Source organism: Tursiops truncatus, chromosome 4 (genome assembly GCF_011762595.2).
Source record: "Tursiops truncatus isolate mTurTru1 chromosome 4, mTurTru1.mat.Y, whole genome shotgun sequence".
NCBI classification, from domain to species: domain Eukaryota; kingdom Metazoa; phylum Chordata; class Mammalia; order Artiodactyla; family Delphinidae; genus Tursiops; species Tursiops truncatus.
In genome coordinates, this window is record NC_047037.1 from 89,701,840 (window position 1) to 89,728,298 (window position 26,459).

The 26,459-nt window shown below is 38.3% G+C and overlaps 1 protein-coding gene across 14 annotated transcripts in view; it reads right to left on the bottom strand.

Annotated features, from left to right (window-relative positions):
- BBX (BBX high mobility group box domain containing) overlaps positions 1-26,459 on the bottom strand; it is a 282,397-nt gene that overhangs the window by 87,453 nt on the left and 168,485 nt on the right. For all 14 annotated transcript variants that reach the window (XM_033855860.2, XM_033855864.2, XM_033855865.2 and 11 more), the window contains 2 exons: positions 13,402-13,572; positions 7,656-7,898 (listed from right to left, as the gene is read on the bottom strand). In XM_033855860.2, coding sequence (XP_033711751.1) covers positions 7,656-7,898; positions 13,402-13,563 — 405 coding nt within the window. In that variant the 5' untranslated portion in view covers positions 13,564-13,572. Of the gene's footprint in view, positions 1-7,655; positions 7,899-13,401; positions 13,573-26,459 lie in introns of those variants that run through there.

Consider the following 26,459-nt stretch of genomic DNA (forward strand, 5'->3'; position numbering starts at 1 on the left):
TGGTCCACGGACTTTCCCCTGGCTCAGGCATGAAAAATGGTTTTGCAGAGGGTCCGTAAAAGGGGAAGCTACCTATGTGTTGAAGAACAAAAGGCAAGAGAAACGCCTGGAGTATGTGAGGTTTTATGGAAAATGGTGACTGAGAATTCACTATGAGAGTCAATGCTCTATAAATGTATTACAATTTTAACCTTGCAGATTCTTAAACTCGATGTAAAACAACATTCATTAGCTCAGTCAAGTATATATTTGAGCAAAAGGGTTAAGAATGTAGGAGACAGAGAAAAGAATAACACACAGCCCTTGTCCTTAGACGGAGATGCCATAAATTCATGAAAAGACATACAGGTCAACACAAGCAGTGTATGAACCCCAAGTGAGGGCGGAGGCAGGAAGAACCCTCAGCGTGTGAGGATGTCTGTCCTTGGAACTGGGCTCATCATCAATCACTTGCTCTGATTCAGCTATAAGAGACAACAGAAAGGCTTAATCATTTGTTGTGATGAGGTTATTAGGAAAGGGATTACAGAGAAAGCTGAGTAAGGGAGAAATGAAAAAAGACTATATATAGTCTGAAGCAAATAGCTGAGTGAAAGTATTAGCAAGCTGGTCAACCATGTGGGCAAAAATCCATCAGCACAGGACTGAAAGGACCAAAGAGACAGGCCCACCCATCCAGATCCCCAAGGCAGGGCTTTCATGCTGGGGGTGGGAGGGGAAGCTCAGTTATCCTCCAAGAACATCAATCACAGGCTACTGGTCCTATCTCCTAGGTAACTAACCTCCTGCTAAAACACTGATTTTTTAAAATCGCCCATTAATATAAAAATTCCTATTTTATTTTTGCAAATTTCCAACTGATTAGATAACCTAAGTGAATTTACCTTATAGGCACAGATCCTGACTTACACAAGATGCTCAGTAAATGCTGGCTCCTTTCTGTCCACCCTCAACTACTACCACATTTCATTAGCAGTGATAATATATCACTGTTATTCAATAATGGTATTAAATACATACCCTTTGCCACAGTATTCTGTCTACTTCATGTATGACAATGGCATTACTATATACCAAAAGACAACACTCTATTATGTTAATCTTTAAAAAATTGGGTCTCAACATTACATACTTTTGCAGATCATTTATAAGAATGGGAAATCTGATCTTAAAAAGCACCTTAAGGAGAGATGTACTTATTAACTGTCTTCCAATTGTTTGTTTCTAATTGGAGGGGAGGGGATGTATCAAAAAGTCCAGGAGTATTTCTAGCTATTATTACATTCTAGATCTTCTCAACAGAGTGAAAGAGAATGATAACCCTGGTGAGGTCCAGTAATAAGGGACCCTGGGAATATCTATACAAATAAAGAGAGCTGATTCTGGTGCAAATATGTGAAATATCACCATGATAAAAAAGCAAATCTACCAGAATTATGAAGGAGAGATTACACAGGAATTATCTGATTTTTAAAGAGCTATAACACACTTTTAAATCTTAGAACTCTGCAGGGGGCTAAGTGAATCCCTAGCATAACAAATTTTGAGACAGCTAATGAATTTTGAGACAGCTGTACCTTTTCACATTGGCAGGCAGAAATCACATTATACAGGGTGGAAGAGGAGAGGAAGATATTTGAGAAGTGGCATTAATTTGTACTTCCTTAGTTTTAGGAACTTTCCCTCACAAAACTTTAAAACTTCTCATTTAGATCTGAATTATTCTTACTAGATATTTTAATAGGAAGAAAATTAATTAGACTTTTATATGACACAACATTGAATTAAGTTTACAGTTCCAACAGAACAAAAATATTTCAAATTATACATTAACCTATAAAACTTTCATGTTAAAGCCACTCCAGTAAAAACTATACACTTCAAAAAGTGACTTGAATAAGTGACCACGGAATTGTTTGGTTCTCTTGTAGAAAAGTCGTAAAGGAAAAACTGAGTTGGCTACAGATGCAGTTGCCTAAATTGCCTATAAGGATTACTGTGGCAACGGCAGTTCATTTCAACATACAAAGTTTTTTAAAGGACAATTTTACTCCCTAATTTGGGTAAGGAGGAGAAAGTCAGTTTAATCAGTTAGCACTATTTAAAAAGTACCAAAAATTTCAGAATTTCTTTTAAAATGTAATTTTGGTACATTTTAAAAGGTAGATAGGGATCTGGGTAAGAAAACTATCTACATTTCTGAAAATGTATGAATAGATAATTCATGCTAACTAATTTGAATTGTAAAATGTTTTCTTTAAAAAGTATGTTCGCTTAGCTTTAGTAATTTCCTTAAACACTTTAAACCTTTTCTTTAAAAAATAGTTTATGGCATGAATTTGCAATATTTCAAACGGTACAAAAGTTAATTTTTACCTACATCCCTTTGAATGACCACAAATTCCAAAGTAATCAAGATTTACTGTAGGATATTGGAGTATTAGGTCCCTGAATCAATCCAAATATTAACATCTGAACCCAATACCAAAAATTAGTTTTAAGAGACTCAGTTTAAATTCTCAGTGTCACTCACTATGAGGTCTATTTTTTTTATCACTAGCTATGGGGGTCTTTATAAAGTCCCTATAATTTTATTTGATTTGAATATTTAAATGGTAGTGTTTACTAACAATGGATTGATGTTTCTGAAATCAAGTAGTTAGCTCACTTAATGGAACGTCTATTTTGTTAGGGATTATTAATCACATTGGACAGTATCTGCCAAGTTGGGCAAATGATGCATTTTAGTTTTGTTGATTCTTGTGTTTCAAAGACTAATTTTGTATTTCAGTAGCACTTCAGCGTGTTAACAGGCCCTAATAAAAACAGTAAAAGATTACTAGGTAAAGAAGTAACAAATACAAACAAACATAAGTTTGCTTATCAGGAACAACTAACATTTGTATAGCATTTTAAACTTCAGACCATGCCTGTGCACACAATGCCTTATTTGCATCTTACCTCGACCCTGTGAGGGCAGGCATCTTTACTGCCATTTATAGATGTGGAAACTCAGAAAGGTCTGAGAATGGAGAAGGCCAAGTATGAGAACCCAAGCTCTACTACTATTAATTTGCTGCCCTGGATAAGTCACTTAAGTCCTCTGGGCCACAGTGTCCTCATCCTTAGCTTTCGGAAAATAACATCTAACTCATGGGATTATTCTTAGGATTAAATGAGTCAAATGTTTATAATGGAATCCTGGGCAGAATAAAGCAATACTCAAAACTTGATATTATTATTTCAAAAATAAACACTTGAATATTTTTTATAGTAAGAAAGTCCTGACATCTGGAACACAGGAATGGGAAAGGTCTCAGAAACAAAAAGTACTGGGAAACATGAAGCCCAAATCTTTGGTTTCACTACCCACCTCCCCACAAAGTGGCGGGGCCCCTAATTAAGTGATACTCAGAAAACCCCACACAGAGTAAAGTCATTTCACTAGAGGCAGTCCAAAGCGGCTGACAGAAGAAAGAAATGTCAAGTGACAGCTGAGGGTGGACCGAAAAGACAGACTCATGGAAAAGCAAAGAGGAAATTCAAAAGAACAAAAGGGCTAAGAATCATTTAATATACAGATAAAAATATGACTGTAACTCAATTGTTCACAAAAGTCTCACCAAGTTACAGATTATAAAATTATTCTTGTAAAGAAACAATGGGTTGAAATTTTGAAAAAATTTAACAGACATTCTGAAATTTTTAAGTAAGGAAGTATTTAAACAAAATATTACATAAAATTTCCAGGATAAATATATAAAATAAGAGTGTTTAAAGAAACAGCAAAGTTTCATCTACCTAGAAATCACTTTTGTGTAACACTTGTTTCTCCAGAATGTGGAGATAAATGAGCTGCTGCTCTAGCTTAGTAGTATGAAAGATGCCACAACATTCTTGTAAAAATACAAATTCTGTTAAGCATGATGTGATAATTAACAAAAACTGTTCAGAGTAATACATGAGAAAATGACGGTAAATCTTCTTTGGAGAAGAATACATTTCCGATGAAATCAAAGCAAGGGAATGAATATGTTAATTTTATCTTGAAGAAACATGGAGGAAGAACTGATCACTAAAGACCTCATGGAGATTTGTGGTGATAATCTCTCCTAGACTACTGACGACAACAGCTACCAACATTTACGAAAGGCTATAACGGTTTCCCTTCAAGCTGTATTTTATTGCATTTAATTCCACAGCTTTTTATTGACATACAGCTGAACTTCCAACTTTTCAGGACAGTCTCCCAAGATTTTTTGCCTTTATATCATCGTTTCCTGTTACTCTGATACAAATACCCCAGGCTTGGGGTAAAACTTTCTTGTTCTTGAAATTGTTCTCACTTTTCCATATCTACTCTTATCCTTGCCTTTCTTCTAAATCCTGTACCAAAGCCTACGCCAAATTCTATCAACTTCATAAAGCCTTTTCTGAAATACCCCCAACCTGACCCCAACCTCTGCACAGGCAGACTCCTCCCGTAAGACCCACGACATGTTATTGTTACCATTTTTGACTGACTTACTCAAATCTCTAGTCTCTCAGCTGTCTAAAGCGAGCAGTATATACTACAAGGATGCTAGAGTCAAATAGGCAAGAGTATCCCAGGCTCCACCAATGTAGAGGTGGTCAAGATACGAACTCCAAAGAGCCTTAGATCCCTGCTCTGAAGAATGGGATAACTGACTTTACATGTTTGTGCTTAGGTAAAACATCCAGTCTGGAATGAACCAAATAATAAATGCATGCATTCTGCCTTATGCCTCAGATCCTACAAAAACCAAAGGAGGGGGTATTATAAAGGTCACTCAAAATTGCCTTAACTTTCCAGGTCCTCCCCTCTTCTTTGCACTGACTCTGCTCTACCTGAAGGACAACATATGTGATCCTCTACATTGACTGTCCATTAATTAACTATGACTATTAGTTTAAGTGACATGTGGAAGTTTCCAGCAATATCTTAGTCAAAAATGCAGGCTTATATTCATATATTTGTAAGGGAAAATGATAAAAGGAAAAATAATATTGTTTCTGGGTCTCCTAACAGGCAGTTGAAGAAGCTAGAGCCTGTGAATGTCCACAACACTGCACCATCGTGCACACTGCCGAATTTAAGAAAAGAACCCAGGTTATATCCTTAGGACAGTATTTTTTAAATTACTTATAACTAATTATTGCTCTAATGAGATTCATCAGAGAATATGAAACCCTCATTCAACCATTTTTTCAACAATGCCAATCAGTACTGGGAAATAATTCAAGAAACCGAAAACAAATCCCAAAACAGGTATGTCCTCTTACCAGATGCACAAATAGAAAATAATCAAAAAGCAAGGGAAGAGTCAGAGAAAGTTTTAACAGGTTAAAAAAAAACCATCTCTTCAAAGTTGTATTAATTATTACTTTAAGAATATATTTTAAAAACAAGAAGAGAATGGAAAAAATTAAGTACTTCTCATTCAATTGGTAATGACAGAATAGATATTGGTGAACATCACATAACTATTTACACTCACATGCAAACTAAGCTGCAAGACTATGTCTTGTTCCTAATAGAGAACACATTTTAAATTGGGGGTTTAAAATTAAAAGGTTACACATATAAAAATTGTTTTAAAAATGACTGCCTGGAGAGAGGGGACCTTGAGGAACTGAGACCATATTTATCACAAACAATCGTTAAGACCCGGTACATTGAAGCCACCCAATAAGTTTTTGTTGATTAAACTGACATTTCAATTAAGGCTGCAATATTAACACAAAAAGCACCAGCACAATTACCTGCACTTTAACGTAATTTCAAAACCATTTGGTCAATAAGTTGAAACAAGTATCACTTATGCCTAGAAACCAATTGTATAAAGGATTTTCAAAGCAACTGAACCTTCCACACTTGGTACTAGAAGTGAGACAATATTTCATAAGAGCAACAAGGCAAGTTGTGAGATGGAAGATCCAGTTATGGTCTCTACTTGAAGTAGTTTGCAGTGGGGGGGCACCTTATCAGATTTAGATTTCATTACTCACCACAATGGCAAATACTGTGAAGCTAATTAAGTAATTAGTAAAGGAATTCCTGTATGAAAATAATGCTTCCTCCTCTTAAAAATGGCCGCCTATTTGGTTTGTAAAGTAGCAGTATTTAAGAAAAAGCAAACAGTATAGTGAGACAGGTTGCATGTTATCCAAAAACAGTAATCCAAAAACAAACTCAAGAGTTTAATTATAGGAAGTTTGTGCAGTTCCCTATGAGGGTTCAGATAATTGTTTGTTTTATCATATAAGCATGACTATGAAAGGATCTAAAGCTATCTAATAGGAAAATTTTACTGTTAATTACTGTTATGCTCGTGAAAATGTCCTGCAACATTTAAAATCATGTAGGTTACTGGAATTGATTTTAAATTTTCTAGATGCTCTACATAGTCAAAATCCTGTCTTTAACAATACAGTTAATTCCTGAAGCCTTATGTAATCGTTAATTACATAGCAACTATGCTAATCATTTACTCTGGATTCAAATTTCCCTGAACATTGCATAAGAAATTTTTATGTTCCATCTTAGCTTGTTAAAAAACTCAATAAAACCACAGCAGTTGAAAGAACTGTTTTTCTACATACTGAGATATCTAATAAAATGTCTCACTTGAAACTCTGTATTTGTCCCCTGCTGGTTCATCTTTCCATAGAACTTAACCAAATGTTTGCGTGGCTAGGAATCAAGATTATTTGCAAGTTGCAACGCTCAAGAAACAGTTAGAATTACTCCTTTCAGGTTTAACCACAATGATATTGCTTTGCTTTCCCCTTACTTGCTAAATCCACTAGACAATACATTTTAAATGCATAATGAACTCACATTCATTTAAGATTATTTTAGGAACAGACTAGAATACAATTTTTCAAGAAATTTACTCACATTTTGGAATTAATGCCCCACCTCTCTGAATAGCCTTCCTGCATAGAAATACTTCTCCCCAACTATTGCCTACACCGTGTTTACATGCATGCACACATCACAGTACATCCTGTTCCACTGCCATTCATTCATTTACTGGTTTTAAATATTCATGCTGCACAACCTACAGAAACAAGTCAAGGCAAATCTCTTGATAATTGCGTTTATTGCAAAATCAAAAAGTATTAGCGCTGGAAGGGATACAAATTTTGCTCTAACTTTCTCATTCTAAAAACATATTTTAAAAAAAGAAAAGAAAAGAAAAGCTGAGACCCAGAGATTGACTTAGATATGGTTACAAAGCTATTCAGCATCAGAACTAGATTAATATTGTCATCTTTACTATGGGCATTCTCTGACAGCAGAAGCGGGTTCCTAGAAATACTAAAAACAAAAACCATTCATAATAAATAAAATCACCTTCATAAAAATCAATCCCCCACATCAATCAGTGGAATATATACAATGCGAAAAAACTTCTTGGTAATAGGTTACTTTTGGCACCTCACCAGTATTTGCAAGGTGGACTTGGAACTCAGGAATAGGAACAAAGCTTGTATGTCTTTACATAACACTTGATTCAAGGATTCACCTTCGTGCTGCTAGACCTTTAGCACGGACTCCAAATTTACTGACTGGGGGTTACAGGATTGGTTGCTCACGGTCACCATAAAACCTCGTCACTGTAACCTACCTCCTTGGCCATGTCTGTGTATTTCTGCTTTTCCTTTGGATCGAGAACAGCCCACCAATCAGCTAGTATCTTGGTAGCACCTCGGTTATCAAGCCTGGGGTGTTCCTGACGTACAAGGGAGCGATGACGTTTGCAAAATAAGAGAAATGCATTCATTGGTCTCCGGGCTCGCTGTTCTGGTGATTCATCATCTTCAGTTTCACCGACATCTTGCTCTAGACCATCGGCCCCAAGAAGTTGAACCTATTAGCAATAAAACAAAAGCCAAATGTTTAACACGTCCTGGATAACTTTGCTTTAGCAATTAGTCTTGGTTTTCAAATTGTATTTTTCCTTAGCTCCGCTTAAACAACTTACAAATTGGGGGAAAAAAACGATTTTTTAAAAGTCATCAACCACTGTTTGTGGTTGGTAACCAACTTAAGATGTTTTCTTTTGCTTAGTTTCTACAGCAACCTGTGCATGTCTGTACTACAGCATATATCACATTGTTGTTATAATTGCTTACATTTTTTTCTCACTAACAGTGAGCTCTTTGAGGACAAAAGCTCTCTTATTTTCCTCATACACAGTGTATAGCTTAATGTCTGGTCTAACATTAGTATTTAACTAACTATTGAATGAAGGATTCAACCCATTCTGTGATATATGGGTCTCAAGATTAACAACAATATCCACATAAGACACATGAGCATTAGTTCTGTCTTTCTACTCTTTGGAATGTGCTGTTGTACAACTAATAATATGAAAATGTTTAACATGAAAGTAGATAAAAATCTAATACAGACTACTTAATGTTTTTGTGCATATCACAAGTGGAGCCTCCTAGTGTAAAAATCAAAACAGACCTCTAACATTATTTGAAGGAAGAGCTACATAGTAAATTTTCAAGCTTGTAGATATCACACTTTCTTGTCCACTGAAATTCAATGGTGATAGGGCTTAAACTTTCAAAATCTGTTTTGAATCCTCCCTTTTCTTAAACATTTCATTGAAGGTCTTCAAGGACTTCTGCAAAGCTCTGATCCTCTCCATCTGTGTAATTCTCATTGCCACTGCCCTAGTACCACTCTTGCCTATGGCCTTGTCTTCCTGCTTTCAATCTCTTACAATACTTCCTGCGCATGGCTGCAGGTTACATTTCTTAAAGCACATTTCTGATCACAGAATCTCAGAATATAACAGGATTGTTAAGTATCTTCTAAGGCTAAAATATGACAGTGCGACCAAGAACAGAAGTCCAGTATGCTTACTAAAACCATTTCTTTACTTGCTGCTTCACAGTTAAAATCAAGAAGGATCGAGGTAGTTGTTAGACTGCATTACACGGTAGGGCAGTAGTTCTTAAACATGAGTGGGCACTGGAATCCCTGGAGGTCTTGTTAAAACACAGATTGTTAAGTCCCACTCCCAGAGCTTCTGATTCTGTAGGTCTGGAGTGGGCCTTGAGAATGTGTATTTCTAACAAGTTGCCAGGTTATGCTGATGCTGCTAGCCTGGGGATCACACTTCGAGAACTACTACTAGAAGGCAACCACGTTCTCTTATAGCGTGTTTATTGGGCAACTGTTACAGACGCTCTAGGACAAATCACTAGCTTCATCCAATTAGATGGTTTTTAAAAGTCTTTTAAGTTTAAATTAAGTATTGCACATGCATTTAATTAACCATCAATTATCTTCAAACACAAATAGTACAGAACAATCATGAAGTCATAGCTACTTGATTTGGAAATACATTAGGGATTATTACTGGGGGTGAAGGATACAGATTTATCTTCCTCATTATGTGTACAATCACTAAAAATGATTTGAGTTTTCAAGGAATATTTATTTAGCATTCTGAAACTAAGAAGTTACAGAAAAAGATCAGGCATAAAAAAATGTATTACGTAGGTTGAGGAAGTAATTATAGTTTCCCTTCAGAAAAGAATAACTTTTGATTCAGTTACTAAATTATAAAACTCAAGTCAAGAGCTGAGATAAATAAGACAAATCCTGGCCCAAGGAGCTCACTGTTTGGGGAGAGGAGAAAGATATATAAGCAAATAAATTAAAAAGCAGGATGATGACTGCAACAATGAACCAGTGCAGTAATGAAGCACTAGCAGATGGGTAGGAGAACAGGCAAGTCTCCCTAGAAAAGGTGTGGTCTGGGCTAACTTTTGAAAGATGAATCAGAGCGTGCAGGGTAGTCAATGGGGAGTCATGGGGAACTAATAGAGATTAAAGCTCAATAGTTCAGACACTTATATGCAGCTCAATAGTACCAGTATATAAAAGATTAGAACAGGAATCTAAGGTTACAGAAGAAGGTATGGGCCACTTCATGAAGAATGTGCTCTGTCGTGTTAAAAAAAAAAAAGATTAAAAAAATGTGCATTTAACCCTGTAAATGAGTGGCTTCAGACTGCATGGATCAATAAAAACCCTTGGGAGGGGACCAACACAGATTACCAACTTTTTGTTTTGTCAAGTATGAACATTAAAAAAAAATTTTAACTACTATCTAATATTATAACTGTTTCATTACATTAACTAATCAAAAAGTAAGTAAACAAATCAATAAATGTATGATATATAAATTAAATTAAAACGAAAAGGTATCTGGACCTATTTTTCTTTCACCAGAGGCCAAGTAACACTGCAACAAATCAACACTAGCACTGGACCAGGATATGGAAACCACACCTGGATGCAATGAAGAGCCATGAGTGGTTTTAAGCAGGGGAAAGACATTGTTAGATCTGTATTTTGAGAGAACTCCTGTCATCAGTGTTGAGCATGAATTACAGTAGCAAAACTAGAGTCAAACAAAACTAGAGGAACAAGTTAAAAGTTTATTTCAGCTGTCCATGCGAGAATGGAGACAGGGCTGAATCAAGGCAGTAATCACGAGAATGGAGAACTGAAAACAGAAACAATATTCACTAATGAGGTAGGACCAAGAGTGATTGGTGTCTAACTGGATGTAAAGGTTGAAAAAGGAAGAAGAGTGTTTCCAACTTTGGCAGCAAGATTCCTTCATATACAACAGAGAACACTTTTTCTCAAATGAGAGAAGTTAGATCTGGTGGCAGAATGTGAAGTGGCTCTTAGCAGAGAAGTCCCAGTTGGGATAATGAACTGATGTACCAATATAAAGAAGTAAGACCAAGGGTGCGGGTGAGATCTCTGAATGTGGACCAAAAAGAGAACAGGACTCGATGACTTCATTCTTTCACTTAATAACTATTTACTGGGCACCTGATATGGAGCAGGCACTGTTCTAGGTGATGCAGACAGAACAGTGAGCGTATAGACTCCCCATCCTCATGAAGATGAAGAGTAGCACAACTGGCCTGCCATTCTGGAAGGATCTCTCTGGCTGCTCTGTTGAGAACAGACTGTAGAACGGCAAGAGCAGAGGCAGAGAGAGAGGCAGAATACAATAATCTGCACTAGCATTGGTGGTGGCTTGGATCAAGGTAGCAGTAGTGACATTGCTAACAAGGGGTCAACTTGAGAACTATTTTGAAGGTATGGTTGAGAATTTACTGATGGATGGACAGATGTGAGACTTGAGCAAAAGAAAACAGACAAGGTTTCAGGTCTGACCAACTTGACAGCTGGAGTTGCCATTCACTGAGAAAGGAAAGATGTAGGAGGATGGGGTTTGCAAGAGAAAAGTGACAGCTTCATTTTGAACACATTCACACTGAGATTCTGATTTGATACCTAAGTGGATACGTCAAGTAAACAGGCAGAAATACAAGTCCAGAGTTTAGAAGAAAGGTCCAGGGTGGAGACAGGAATTAAGATAAGAAGCCCAGAGAACATCAACATTTGAAGGTAGAATAATGGAGGGACATCAACTGGAAGGAACCAGAATGGTATAGTTGGGAAGTTAGGAATAGAAATGAGTGATTGCTGTCATGGAAACAGCAGACAGCTTCAAGGACCAAGTGATCAACAGGTGCAAATGTGTCAGAGAGATCAAACTAAGCATAAGCATAAACTTGGCAATTTCCTCATACAGGAAGAATAACACCATTTCTCTGAAAACGGAAAGGAAAAGATGGATAAGGAGTGAGATAAGAGTAAGATGAGTAAGTAGAGAAAGCTGAAGGAGTCATTTCTGGTGGCCTCTGTGAAAGAGAAGAAAAGTTCAACCGTGAGGAGACCATAAATAGTACCCAGAGAAGATGTCTGTGAAACAGGAAAAATGTTTATAATTCCTGCTGAGATGAGTGGAAGAGGGAGCTGACCCAAGCCTAGGACAAAAGACTGAACGGATATCGAAGGCCTGAAGAATAGTAAAAGCATGTTTATGAAATTTGTAGTGACACAAAATAAGTACTCATCTATTTTTTACTGATTGATTGATTGACTGATTGATGGCTGCGTTGGGTCTTCATTGCTGAGCGTGGGCTTTCTCTAGTTGCGGCGAGTGGGGGCTACTCTTCGTTGCGGTGCACGGGCTTCTCACTGCAGTGGCTTCTCTTGTTGAGAAGCACGGGCTTTAGGCACGCGGATTTCAGTAGTTGTGGCATAGGGGCTCTAGAGCACAGGCTCAGTAGCTGTGGTGCACGGGCTTAGCTGCTCCACAGCATGTGGGATCTTCCCAGACCAAGGCTCGAACCCGTGTCCCCTGCATTGGCAGGCGGATTCTTAACCACTGCACCACCAGGGAAGTCCAGTACTCATCTATTCTTCTACTGAGCATATAACTATTCAAAATCTACTCTGTGCCAGCCACCATTCTAGGCTTTGAGGAAGGAGAAGAGGACAGGAAGGGCAAGACCCTTGCTCTTACCGAGCTTATAGCCTAGTCTAGGAAGGCAGACATAAACAAGTGCACAGCTAAACACAAGGCATATAAGAAGAAGTGTGAGGGAGGAAATCCTCAGACGTGGAAGGCACACTGGGTGGGAGGGACACCTGAGATGATGGGGAGGTAGTCCTTGTGTTGAGACCTGAATGATGAAGAGGAGGAACCAGTCACGCCAAGATCTGAAGGGACGTGTGGCTTTCTAAAGTCAGCTGCATGGCTGTGTGGCTTTCTCGCAAGAGCCGGCTGCTCAAGTGTGAGACCAGAGGAGGGGACTAGGAGGAATGACTGAGCACAGAGGCACGGAGGGGTGACAGCAGCCAGATGCTCCGGAGGCCTCAGAAATGAGAACCTGAACGACTCTGAACCTGCCTATGGTGGCAAGGCTAGGCTGGGAGGGAAGAAAGAGAGGCCAGGAGCAACAGGTGGGTGCAGGTAAGCACATGAAATTTTATGAACTCACTGCGTTTGAATATTGTCTGCAAATTATTAGTTAATTGACAGAAATACTATTTAAGAAGGATCTGGGGCTTCCCTGGTGGCGCAGTGGTTGAGAGTCTGCCTGCCGATGCAGGGGACACGGGTTCGTGCCCCGGTCCGGGAAGATCCCACATGCCGCGGAGCGGCTGGGCCCATGAGCCATGGCCGCTGAGCCTGCACGTCCGGAGCCTGTGCTCCGCAACGGGAGAGGCCCGCGTACCGCAAAAAAAAAAAAAAAAAAAAAAAAAAAGAAGGATCTGTTTCAGTTTAAACTACTACTACAGATACTTTAAGAGTCATCAACATTTGGAATAAAAATGTAGATTAAGTAGTTAACTAGGATTCAAGTTATACAGACTCCTAGTAACGCCTCCTTTGCACCACACAGGTTCACTGCAGTTTCCAGAATGAATGGTCAAATAAACTTAAAACTTCTACAATAAAAGGAGGAAATTACCTTATCAATATCCTCCTCTTCGTCTTCCTCTTCTTCCTCTTCTGAAAAGTCAAGAAGTTTCTTTGCTAGCAATGGATGCCACTGAAGACACTTTCGTTTTGGTCGTTTTCCAGCCCCTTCTCCTTCTGCGGAATGATCTTTATTTCTATTACTGCCTTTCATTACTGTGACCTGTAGTAATGAAAAAAAGGAGAAACAGAGAAATGAAAGTAAATTTGATTAAAATTAGTTTATTTAGCTTCCTTAACTTTAACTGGATTATAGTTTTAATGATTAAAGTATCTACCAGCTTAGACATTTACTGGATTCAGTAAGAACTAAGTACATAATCAAACATTCATTTTAGTGGGTTAAATTGCTAATAAAATTTGCCTTTTATGAAATCTGCTTCCTTCCACTTCATAACTTCAGAACTCAAAACCCAAATAAAGTGTTAGGATGATTACAAGTTACTGCCACCTGTTCGTATTTACTCAAAATAGTGTTTCTCAAAGTTTTCCACCAGAGGAATGTGAAAGATGCCTCCCAGGGGAGCAAAGGTGCTCACAGAGGTGGGCCTCCCTACATTCTCCAACGACTCCTATTTTATCATAATTTACATGAATTTCACATTCTATACTACGATAAATATGAGTCTGAAGTATTATTAAGTAAAATGAATGCTTTATAAGAATCAAGTGTTTTAGATTTAAAATAAAAGTATTTCATAAGACGACACACATTTTTCAAAAACTAACTGTGCAGCCTCCAAGGATCCGGTCTATGCATGAATCACTTAGTGGGATGAGCACCTTTCTGCACCGGCCTGTGATACAAGAAGTCACGAAGATCTTTGCATCTCCCTATTACATATGCCCTAGAGATACAACAAATCACAAAGATCTTTGCATCTCCCTATTACATATGCCCTAGAGAGCAACAAAGTTTTGCTCTCTAGGCTTTTTTCCCCTAAAAGACGATTGGCTGAAATAGCTAGGCTATAGTCAGGCTATGAATCTGACAATATCTTTCAGAAGCCGAAAATTCTAAATTATTTTTCAGTGAATATTTTTAAAAGTTTTTCTCAATGAAAGAAACTACGTATTTATATTATAAAGGTGAAAATAACAAAAAATGAGGTTTACCTTCTCCATCATGCCCAGTCCCACAGCCCAAAGGTAAATTATACACAGTTTCTTACATGCTTTCTCATAATTATTTAATATTTTTCATTCATTCATTTAAAGTAACATTAATATACAAATTACTCTTTATACATAGTCATGTGAAAATTGAAACAATACAGTTAAATGCCATCAACTTAAATGGTTCATGCTGACAATTACAAACGTAAATGCCATTGCCAAAATCACAGGGTGGTGGTCGTTTTGGTCAGTTTAAATCTGTATTGGTCCAAACACTTGCAAAGTACTTTTTTTTTCAATAAACTTTTTTTGTGGTACGCGGGTCTCTCACTGCTGTGGCCTCTCCCGTTGTGGAGCACAGGCTCCGGACGCGCAGGCTCAGCGGCCATGGCTCACAGGCCCAGCCGCTCCGCGGCATGTGGGATCTTCCCAGACTGGGGCACAAACCCGTGTCCCCTGCATCGGCAGGCGGACTCTCAACCACTGAGCCACCAGGGAAGCCCTATCAATAAACTTTTAATGCCATGTTGCTGACACTAGGATCCATGAACATATAGTTTCAATATTCATCTAGTTCTCAAGCCTTCAAAACAATACGACATAAGCAATTTTTTAATCTTCCTTCCTTGTTTTTGAGTTTGGGGTCATATATTAAGTCTTCTTCACTTCAAAATGGAAAAATATTCACTAATGTTTCCTTTGAGAACTTACGTGACTTCATTATTTTAAAGAAACCATGTAAATAACTGATCAATCTGGAATTCATTCTGACAAAGGAGTGAGGGAGGGATCTAGCTTTTTTTTTTTCCCAAATAGCTAACCAACTGTTCCAAACCATTTATTAAATCATCCAGCTTTTCCCCATTCCTTTGAAATGCTACTTTTATCCTATACTACATTACCACATGTGTATAAGTCTACTTCTGGATTCTCTTCTGTTAATAATCATCCCCTCTGTTTTCCTATCCTTTGACCAACTTTAATATCCTTAGGACAATATCATTCTGTACCTTTTTCTACATCAGTAAACACAGCCATTTAAAAGTTTTAAGTTGAAAAGATCATGCTCTTCTAAGTCAATACACCTTGATCATCCTCATTTTGTAATAACTATATAATATTCCAAAATAGGAACATATCACAATTTTCTCAATTATTCCATGATTGATAGATGTTCAGATTATTTCTTGTACTACAATAAAATCTTCATTTTAATAATCTTTTAATCTTCATTTTGATAAAATCCTCATTATTAAAAGCTGTGTCTAGCCAAAAAAAAAGGGTGGGGAGGTGAGAAAAACATGTTCCCGTGGTTTTCTTAGCAAGAAACTTCTGCTGAGTATCTGAAGCAATTACATGATTCATGTGGCTGCCTCAAGAGTAGAAGTTATTGAAAACTTTAAATGGAATTAGTTATCTGGTATGCTCTTAATAAATAATAAAGGAACAACGATTTCTTTGAATTGATAGACCATTTCACAATTCCCAGTCTATCTACAAATAAAACTTGGCATGGAAAACCCAATTTCTAAAAATACCAACGCTATATAGAGAGAAGAGGAAACAGCTATTTTTGTGGCTTATTAATCACTTCAGGATGAGATGCTTGAGTGGTAATTAAACCCATACTGGGTTTTAATACCGGATATTTTATAACACATTTTTTAAACAATAAAAGAAATTAATGGGAAACTATACGTCAGGCAAGTTGTTATCAGCGGGAGAGGTCAAAGTGACTGCCGGTGCCTAGAGAAAAATACATCATTTAGCCTCAAGGATTCTGATTATGCTATTTGATTATGTGTGAATTGTGTTTAAGTGTATGTGCCTTTGCACATATTTATGTGTAATTTCAATATTCAAACAGAAAATAGAATATCAAGAATCAAATGAATGGATGGTATATGTGGCTTTGGGGTTCAAAATAACCACGTTCACCTCCTCCCACCTCAATGTTCTGATTCTTTCCACATAGCTGCTACAGCACTACGATAATGTATATCTTCTCTGATACTCCCAATTAATCTCTCCATCTCCATAAATACAATAGAAAGATCTTATATTGCTAACAACACTTACCACATTTTCCCTTGAATTACAATTATTTGGGTACATCCTACCTCCATCACTAGGCCTTTTTCTTGATGATCCAAGACTAGTTATCTTTATATAGAAGCATCTGGCTTATCAGAACATCAAGATCAGTCAGTTGTGAGAATTGTTATAAACAACCATATGAAACTCCATGCTAAATTATGGTGATAATTCACTATTTTTATACAGTAGAATGGCTTCAAAATTAACCCCCATCTCTCTCATTCCTGTGACTTCAGCTATTTCTTCCTGAGTGGGAAAAAAGGAGGTCTGAAAACTATGTATAACACTGAATGCGGGCCAGGGCGGCATGTTCTGTGTGAGAACCACCGAACCTCTGGGCTGTACGAAAAGTAAGATTGATAACCTCTAGCACAGTCTGGAACAAAGTAGGGGGGAAGTAAGTATTTTTGGCATGAATGAAAGCTGAACTGAAGATAGTAAACCTGGGACAAAATAGTCAAGAAAAGTGTAACTGACCTAATGACCATGAAATACCCCAAACTATAAACTAGAGATTTTAATAACTTATAGTTATCTGATTACTTTTTAATTCACCATGGATCTGTTTTCAAACTGTTGAAAGAAGGCAGAAGAATGTGTGTGGGGGGGGAGGGGGAGGGGATGATGCTCCTGATTATCATTCAGAAGTAATGACAAAGCAAGAGAGGAGAACGCAAGAAAAGATGAAGAAAAACATCTTCTGAGAAAGAAAAGGGAAAAAGAAGGCAGAATTTTGAGACTCAAGCATATTGCTTTTCCTATTTCAACAATGAGGAGGAAAAACTGTTAAGTTCTGTTAATTTTTGACAGTAACAGAGGGCTACCTTTGTAATTATTTTGCCACTAAAACCCCCCCACACATTATAAAGTTCGGCTTCTTGTTCTGGAACATGAGCAAATTAAGCTAGCAATCTATACGTAATGAATGAAGCAATTGGGGGACTTTATTCAAAAGGGGTCCTTCTTCCTTTCTGCATGGCAACTGTAGAATAACAAATCAGGTTATTCAACTACCAGTGGACCCTGTACTTGAAAGACTCAATATCATAAAATTATGTTGCTGAGATTATCAAACGATGGAGGCTGAAGGTCCCTATCCAAAATACCGTTGACCCTTGAACAACATGGGTTTGAACTGTGAGCATCCACTTATACATCAAATTTTTTTCAATAAAAACAGACTATATTACTACATGATCCACGGTTGGTTGAATCTACAGATGGGGGAGCCATGGGTACAGGCAGGTGACTGTAAAGCTATATAACCCCTGCATTCAAGGGTCAGCTGTATTGAATATTTACTTATCTTATAAAAACAAACCAACCCATGTGTTCCCTTTTCTTTGCCAGATGAGTTACCCTAATTAGTACTCATAATACTGATGTAAATGTAAATCAACTTGGTGATAAATTAGGAAAAACTTCATTTACCTTTATTCTTCAAGTGCAGCAAGTCCATTCATGAAGACCTTTACTGAGGTCAAACTTCATGAGAAATTTAAAGAAGAAATATCATAGAAGAAACAGGACAAAGTAAATACCACGTTTAACAAAAGAAAAAAATGGACACTGGAGCCTAACAGGCCTCCTTTAGAATCCGGCCTCCTGCCACTAACTGCTTGTTGTAAAGTTATTCATCTTGCTGATCTTTCCACACATTAAAACTAAGTAATAGCTCTACTGTGAGAACACTTTTTATATAACACCCAGCAAAGAGCCTGGCATCTAGAAGGTTCTCACTCCATGTTAGTAAATCCTCCCTTTACCCACAAGCTTCTTAGAGGGAGTATGGGTTTAACAGGCAGCACGTTCTCGCTTAACTCAGCCTAAGATGCAGTTCAAGAGAGAGCACAGAGGACTCCCATTTAACAGTGGTCCACATGCTTCCCAGATGATATAACCTCCAGCCTCAGCAACTGAAAAAGAAAGACGGAAAATTTCTTTCCTTTTGTCTGAGTGATATACAGTCAGAAACAGAGCCTTGGCATAGTCATAAATTCTGTAAGATCCTCTAGTCTTTCCTCTTGTCTCACAACTTAGGCAATCAGTACACTTTAGCTTTTAAAACACTGTGTAAATTTAACTGTGTCACAGGGGTATTTTAGAGTTTAAACTGTTTCCTAAATGTCCAATAAAATCCCATTCAAATCATATTAATGGAAATTCAGACCAAATGAGACAGGGGAAGGTAAGGGAGGCCCAGGAAATTTCATTGTCAGACAGCCATGCATTCTAACCTCAAGTAAGGCCTCTCCTGGGTCCAACTAAGACTGTAAAGCTTTAGAGCTGTCTCGGATCTACAGAGAAGATGAAAAATCAGCGCAAAGAAATGGTGGTAAATCGGTAGCTCTAGAGCTTCCCACAAGTTGGACCAACCTGCTTAAAACGTTCTGAGAGTGCCGCTGCTCTCGACACCCCTTGCTTCCACTGCCTTGCGCACTCCCTAAAATTCTCCCACTTTCTGCCAAAACGGACATCCTCCTCCAAAGCCCAGGTAATATATCACTTCCCTTCTAAAGCTTTCTGTGAAAATCTTAAGTCAAATGCCATCGCTCTTTGATCACACTTGAGCTTGCTGGTCAAGCACTTACCATGGTGTTTCAGTTAGTTTTATCTACGTCCTCACTATCCTCCACAAAATAGGTTGTGAACTTCTAGAGGGAAGGTGTCATGGTTTCTTACTTTTCTGGCCCAGGACTTCAAACTGAGCCTGGTACACAGCAGTCCCTGTAAAGGGTATTTATGGCTTATAATTTCCTCACCTAACACTTAACCACATATCACAACTTCCCAGAATGAATTGTTCCTCAGGATAATTTTAAAAGCAATACTAATACACAGCTAATATTTATTAAATACTAATCACTTCATACTTAATATTCATTATCTCATTTAATCCTTATAAGAACCCTTGAGGCAGGTACTATACTATGCATCCCAGTTGAAGAAGCTGAGGGTTAAGCCACGTGCCTAAGGTCACACAGTTAGCAGAGAAGCTGGCGCTAGAAGCAGGAAGCCCAACTCAAGAGCCCAAAAGCACACCTAGGACAAGAAGCTCTAATATAAAGCCTTCCATCTGTTGATGCTCTGGGCATTTCCCATGGAACAAATAGCTTATGAGCCATGGAACTACCTAAAGGGAGCACTGAAGGGTTGGAAAGTGAACATTTTCAATGGTTCACAGCAGAAAAGTAAGTGTACATCTCTGATGACTCCAAGCGACAATTAAATTAGATTAACTTTAAAACTCTTTGAAGATCAAAGCCCTATAAGTGCTAATTATTATTTATTGTAATTCTAATGACAATTTTAAACTGTAGACAGATTAAATGAAAAATATCTTTCTATAAAGTAATACTCTCATTTTAGAAGCAATTCAGTCACTCTATTCATGCAGAGTGTCTTTAAATGCACTCCTTATTGAAAAGCAGTAGCTCTTCAAGTTGAAACTTTAACTCTGTCAAGATGTTATCTACATGCTCTTCATGAATATTAATAAGACACACACTATTTAAAGAACGGCTTAGCTATACTGGCAGTTCTGGTTCCTGTGTCCTTCTCTCATGAAGGAATATGTATTCTAAGATCTCTGATACTTACAACTCCATGACATTTAGCCTTAGGAGAGCTTAACATGGTTCTCAAAATGCATGCTACTCAAGGCTACAGACAGAAACAACAGCTACCTTGAAAGAGATAAGGCACCAAAAGAAGTGACTTAGGGAAGAAAAACTACTTACACAAGGAATTCAGTAACAGGGTGGAACATGTTCCCCATCACACCTCGCTCCCCCAAAAGCCCAACTCTCTGTTTTCTTATAATTTTATGGTGGCGTTTACATTCTTCATCACAAAGTCACCAAATTCCTATCCTTCAACAGGCTTAGCATAATACATTTGCCTCTTTTAGTTTCTAAATTAACAAAGGTGCTTTCTTTTTAATCCATTTATTATATTGTTAGGACATACCTATCCCACCGACAAGAATCTGATGCACAACAAGACAAACTCACGGCAGTCTCTTCCTCATTTATTCTCAATGCAGCTGAACGCGTATTTATTGATCGCATGTTGAGCTATGCACTGTGGGAGTTAAGTGTACAGCCTTACCTCTCATTTAACCATCGCCCCTGCCGCCTCTGCTTCCCTGCCGGGCTGGTGTCGTCCTGTCTGGCAGCACCTGCCCTGTGCTTCCTCAGCTCTCCCAGGCCTGCACACTGTACCCCACACACCCATTCTCACTTTCTGTGCAAGTCCCCCTGAACTCCCATTTCTGAGGAGCTATCTTCATTTGACCCAGCTCCTGTCTCTTTCCTTCCTGAGCACCGGTTTTGGCCACCCACGTTTCATGGCTGTGCCATATTTTTTGACACTTGATTGTATAACAATCATCATTTTCCCGTACAATATATGTATAATGATTCCATATGAACTCCTCCCACAGAGACCCTTGAGGGTAAAGAACACGCCAGATGCTATATTTTCTGGATCTGTCAGAGCAAACATCCAGTGTTAGACAGGGAGTACATGAGGAAGTGAACACAGAAACAATACCTCTCTGCTTTCTTAGTATGCTGTTTCTTTACATTGTTTTGCTAGAAGGCAGAAGAGATATAAGGCTTGAAAAGAAAATATGCAGAGAAGGAAAAATAAGAACCCAGAAGGGTTGCTCGGGAGGGGAGAGGAGAAACAGGCAAATTGACAAGGCGATGTAATAAATATAATGAAATCTAAGTCACTTCCAAGCAGCTGTCAGTACCAGTCTAAGAACATGTTTTCATAGCTTTATTCCCCTCTCTGGTTATTTGTTACTGACTCTCATTATTCTCTCAAAATACAATAGCATAGCACCTTCAGCTCACTAGCTCTCTTTTCCTATCATAACTGGTCTGCTAATTCACCTCAACTCTGAACTCATCTAACCATTTTTCTTTCCCAGTCTATCCCCAAGCTGCCAGCCGCTCCCGTGGTCTCACACTACTACAAACTTTTCCAATCTCAGGTTGGTCTTCAGTGCTCGTTCATAGTCTTGACGTGTCTTAGTCCCACCCAATCCCACAGTGCCCATTATAACTTATTGGTTTCTCCTCAACCCCTACTGATGATGATGAGTGAGGATAGTAATAATAGTTATATATATATATGTATAAAATGCTTCTATATATATAATGCTTATGTATATATTGCTTCCTATGTGCCAGAAGCTAAGAGCATTCTACTTATTAATTCTCTTAACACACCACAAGTCTAAGAGGTAGGTACTATTATAATCTCCTTTTTACGGATGAAAAAAACTGAGGCACAGATAACATATAGTTTGCCTTGTTTAGTTTGTTAAGTTAAAAAGGTTTTAATAATATTATATGTATCAAAATGGTGGGACACAATTATCACACTGGAAAGAAGCTGAAGCACAAGAAGACAAGCTCACGGAGTCACTTATTGTCAATGAAGTTGAATACATATTTACTGATCACCTGATTAACTATGCATTATGTTTGTACATTACAGAATGTCCAAGGTCACACTGCTAGCACATAATTGGTGGAACCAGTATCTGGCTCCAGTCTGGCTTCGGAGTCTGGTTCTGGACCATTATACAATACTGCCTACTAATAATAACTAACCTGATTAAACCTTTGCTACTTGCTGAACACTGTATATAAATTAATTTCTTTAATCCTCCATATACCTCTTGGAGAAAGGAACTATAATGGTCATATATTATACAGGAAGCAGCTGGGAATGACAAAGCTTAAACAGCATATGCCCAAGGCCATTCTGCCAGCATGTGACAGAGCCAGGATTCAAACCTAGGTCTTCTGTCCCCAGAGCTCAAGCTTCTCCATACTGTCCTTCCCACTGTAATCCTAGTCATTCTAAGAAAATGTCTTTGCCTCCTGGTTGACAGAAAGGTCTCCATATGTGGACCCTCCCAAAGTCCCACCTTGCCTACCAATTTCAAAACTTGTTTCTTCTACCCTATCTCAAAGGCAGAGTTTCAAGGTCAGCTTCTCCTCTCACTCCCAGTCTATGCTTCTCATCTTTCCTGCTACCCTGGGCCATTAGTCTTTCAGTTTCTTTGATGAATTACTGATGAACTATCCACAGTAGTTGAACTTCTCTTTCGCTCTGTATACAATCTCAAGTCTAAGGCCTTCTCTGAATCCTCCTCCTCCTTTAGCTAGTCCTCGTTTTTGGTACAAATTGGCCTCCAGCCATCAGGCCAGGAGACTGCCTAACCCCAAGCCATGAAACTAGCAGCCAGGAAGAACTGGCCTGTCTGGTACTAAGACTGTTCACAGGCTCCACCTTGCACTTCCCGTATTGACTTCCTTCCTAATCTTCTTGGTTCTAAAGCCTGGGATTAATTTCCTAGAAAGCATTCACAGCTCATTCCAACTGTGTCACAGGCTTTGGCTTCTCTACCTCAATAATTCACGCTTACATCTTTGATTTCTAGCCTCTCAGAGAAAACACCTTGCCTGGGCCAGCCCTGTGTCTCCACCATATCCGTGGGAAATATGCCAGAGCCCGCATGGTGCCTAGGAACTAGACATTCCTTCCTTTCACAGAAACATCTGGAAAACATATACTATCTTTGCTACTTTCTCACCGTAAGTTCAAATCATTGCAAACGGCTCCTAGCCCTGACACCTAACCTCTCACCACGTTCTGTCCCCTCCACCTGTTACATGTATGGTCTGCTCCCGTCCATCCCCCATACTGGCTCAGCGGTCTGGTCTTCTTATCTATAGCCATGCTGACTTCAATTCTCCACACTACAAATATCTGCTCATGCCCTTGTCCTGCATGAATCTCTTTAACAGTCAGTCCCTCAATATACTCAGCAAGACGTCCGAACCTCTTTCTTCACAGAGCACACAAGACTCTTCGTCCCTACTTAGTTTTACAGCTCACGTTTCTTTGCTCAATTCTCACTCTTAAAGCTCTACCTACACTGTGTTACATGCCATCACCTGGAACTCACCAGGGACTCTCACCTCTTAGCATCTGTACTACTGTCTCCTCCCAGTGGAGCTCGGATCTCACATAAGCCCCCACTGGCCCTTACTAGTCTGAGAAAGAGGTGCTTCTTAGGTGTCTCCACAGTACCTTGTACTCGATATCCATCCCCCAAAGAAACGGTGTGTTTCCCTCTGTATATCCTACTTGGCTCTGACAGGGAACGAGGGCTGTATAATGTTCACCACAGTATCTGCAGGGCCTGACACAGAGCCGGGCCCACTGTGGGAAAACACTTGTTCGGGTCTGCTCCCTGCCGTCTCTTCCTGTCAACTTCATTGCTTCTCACTTGCCACTGCTTCTTTTCTGCTCCTTCCTCACCATGCCTTGCTCTTTCTTCCTGCCCTGTGACCCTCCATCTCAGAAGTTGCTCGCACCAACTTCAAACAGCATTCTCAAACTACCAAACCAGAACACCTGGCAATTTTACTTGTTTGGAAATTCTAGTTTCTAGGCAACAAATGTCAAAATGACTCAATGAATAATTTTGACCTCATAAAGAGAAATAATTATCTATTCCCTTTTCTCCTGTACCCATCACTGAACACTATTTAATCTCCTGTGCACCAGTTTACATACAGCCCTTTAAATTGTAAGAATGAGCACGCATATTTTTAAAAGCAAATATATTAAACTCCATCTAAAATAATCAAAGTTTTAAAAATTATTTTTTCATTTATATTAACTTAAAACGTTTTCTAAACTAATAAAAAGGTCTGGATGTCTTTAACCATCCTGATCTCTAATTATAACTTAAAAAAAAACAACCCAGAAACAATGGTTCTAGTTAAGAATCAACAATCTATGATACCTCTAGATGGAAATTTCTTTTTCCTAAGCTACTGTTCTTTACTCTAAAAAGATGGCAAATAATCTTAAGTTACAGTTAAATTTAGTTTACTTAATAAAGCAAAACTTCTCAGTCTTAATGGTTACAAAGCAAAACTATTTTTCCACAATGTAAAAAGGAATTGGTATTTCTTATTTTAGTAGTTACAGTGTTTACTGAAACAGCTTATCCTAGCTTCTGCAATGCCCACCTGCTTTACACTGTGGCACACCGGAATTGAGTTAACTTGTCATTGACCAGATCACATACTTTAAGAAGGCAGGACGTTCCTTATCTATATATTCCCAAATGCTTGGACTACTGTCTTGAATATATTATGTATTTAATGAAAAGTGTTTGAAAATGCATTAACTTAATGATGTTATATCAGACTGCACATTTGCCAAGGAAATTAATTAGAATACATAGGGAGCTATGATACATTTATAGTTTCCATTTAGAGCTACGCAGAAAACCATTTGTTTTATACTTGCTTCACACCTGGTGAAATTTTTTCCTTAAATATATTCCAATTTTCTGACTTAATACACAAGATACAAAAGTGCTTATCTGCTGATTCAGAGTCATAACAGTGCCCTGTTCAGAGCATTATACATTCCATTTATATTCCTTTCAGGTGTTATAGTCCTTTAAAATGTTTGGTCTGAATGTGCTCTAACTTCATTGCCAAGTACTGAAAGCTTTTATTAATTTACCAAATGTATTAAATTCATATTTGTTTTAAAAAGTTCTTCACTTCATAGAATTAACAAAACAAGTTCCTATTTGCATACATTTGCTTGCGTTTTTTCCCTTTTGAAAACTACCAAAGTGAGAATATAAATGGCTAGATGTTTTAGGATGACCCTAAATCCAGTCTTCTTTCCTTCCATTTTTCTCTCAATGCACAGTATGAGAATGGACATTGCCCACAAAATACATGTTTACTGAAGCATCCTGTAATATTTTTCTTACAACCTAATTTACATAAGTCTGCTCCCTCTGCTGGCCGAATTTTTATCCTCTAGCATCCTATTTAAATAAAAAGGCAATGCGTTATACTATAAAGAAAACAAGGGCTTCCTTGGTGGCACAGTGGTTGGGAGTCCGCCTGCCGATGCAGGGGACACGGGTTCGTGCCCCGGTCTGGGAAGGTCCCACATGCCGCGGAGCGGCTGGGCCCGTGAGCCATGGCCGCTGAGCCTGCGCGTCCGGAGCCTGTGCTCCGCAACGGGAGAGGCCACAACAGTGAGAGGCCCGCGTACAAAAAAAAAGAAAGAAAACAAAAGCTCCTCTATAAAAAATTATAAACCAAATAAACCTGGAAAATCACTTAAGAAGCTCTTCTACATCATTAAGGCATGGCATTAGCTGATTTTAGGGAGAAGCAGTCTTTCAAGTATTGAATTTTCAAATTTAGTGTCATTTTGCCCCTAAGCAAGATTCTTAACTCTACTAAGACCATTTCTCATTAATTCAGTTCCTTTTAACCTGGAATCTCCATAGTACTTTGCAACGAGTATCTAACCAGACCTTCCATGTTTACATGAACGGCATTATGTAGAGTGGGCAAGCAGGAGGGAGTTTGCCTCACTCATACACATAGTGATTTGTCACAGCAGCAAGAGTTAATGGCAGAATATACAGTCAACAACAGGGGCTACACAGTGCTACCCATATGCCCACACTACTTTTTCTTTCACCTTCTTTTTTCAAAGATGGAAGTTACTTTGCGGACATATGTAAGAAATTCTGTTTTGATTATTATAATAAAGCTCTTTATAATATGAAATTTGGGTACATTTCACTAATAAGTTCTAAATATATTTTCTAATAAGAAAAATCAGTGTTGCTCTAAAAACCTCCTGGCTACTTTAACTGCTACTTCCCAATCATGAACCACGTTGTAACTTGCAAAGCATGTATTGCATATATTAATTTATTTAATATTATACAATCTTGTTAAGTGGGTATAATTAAGC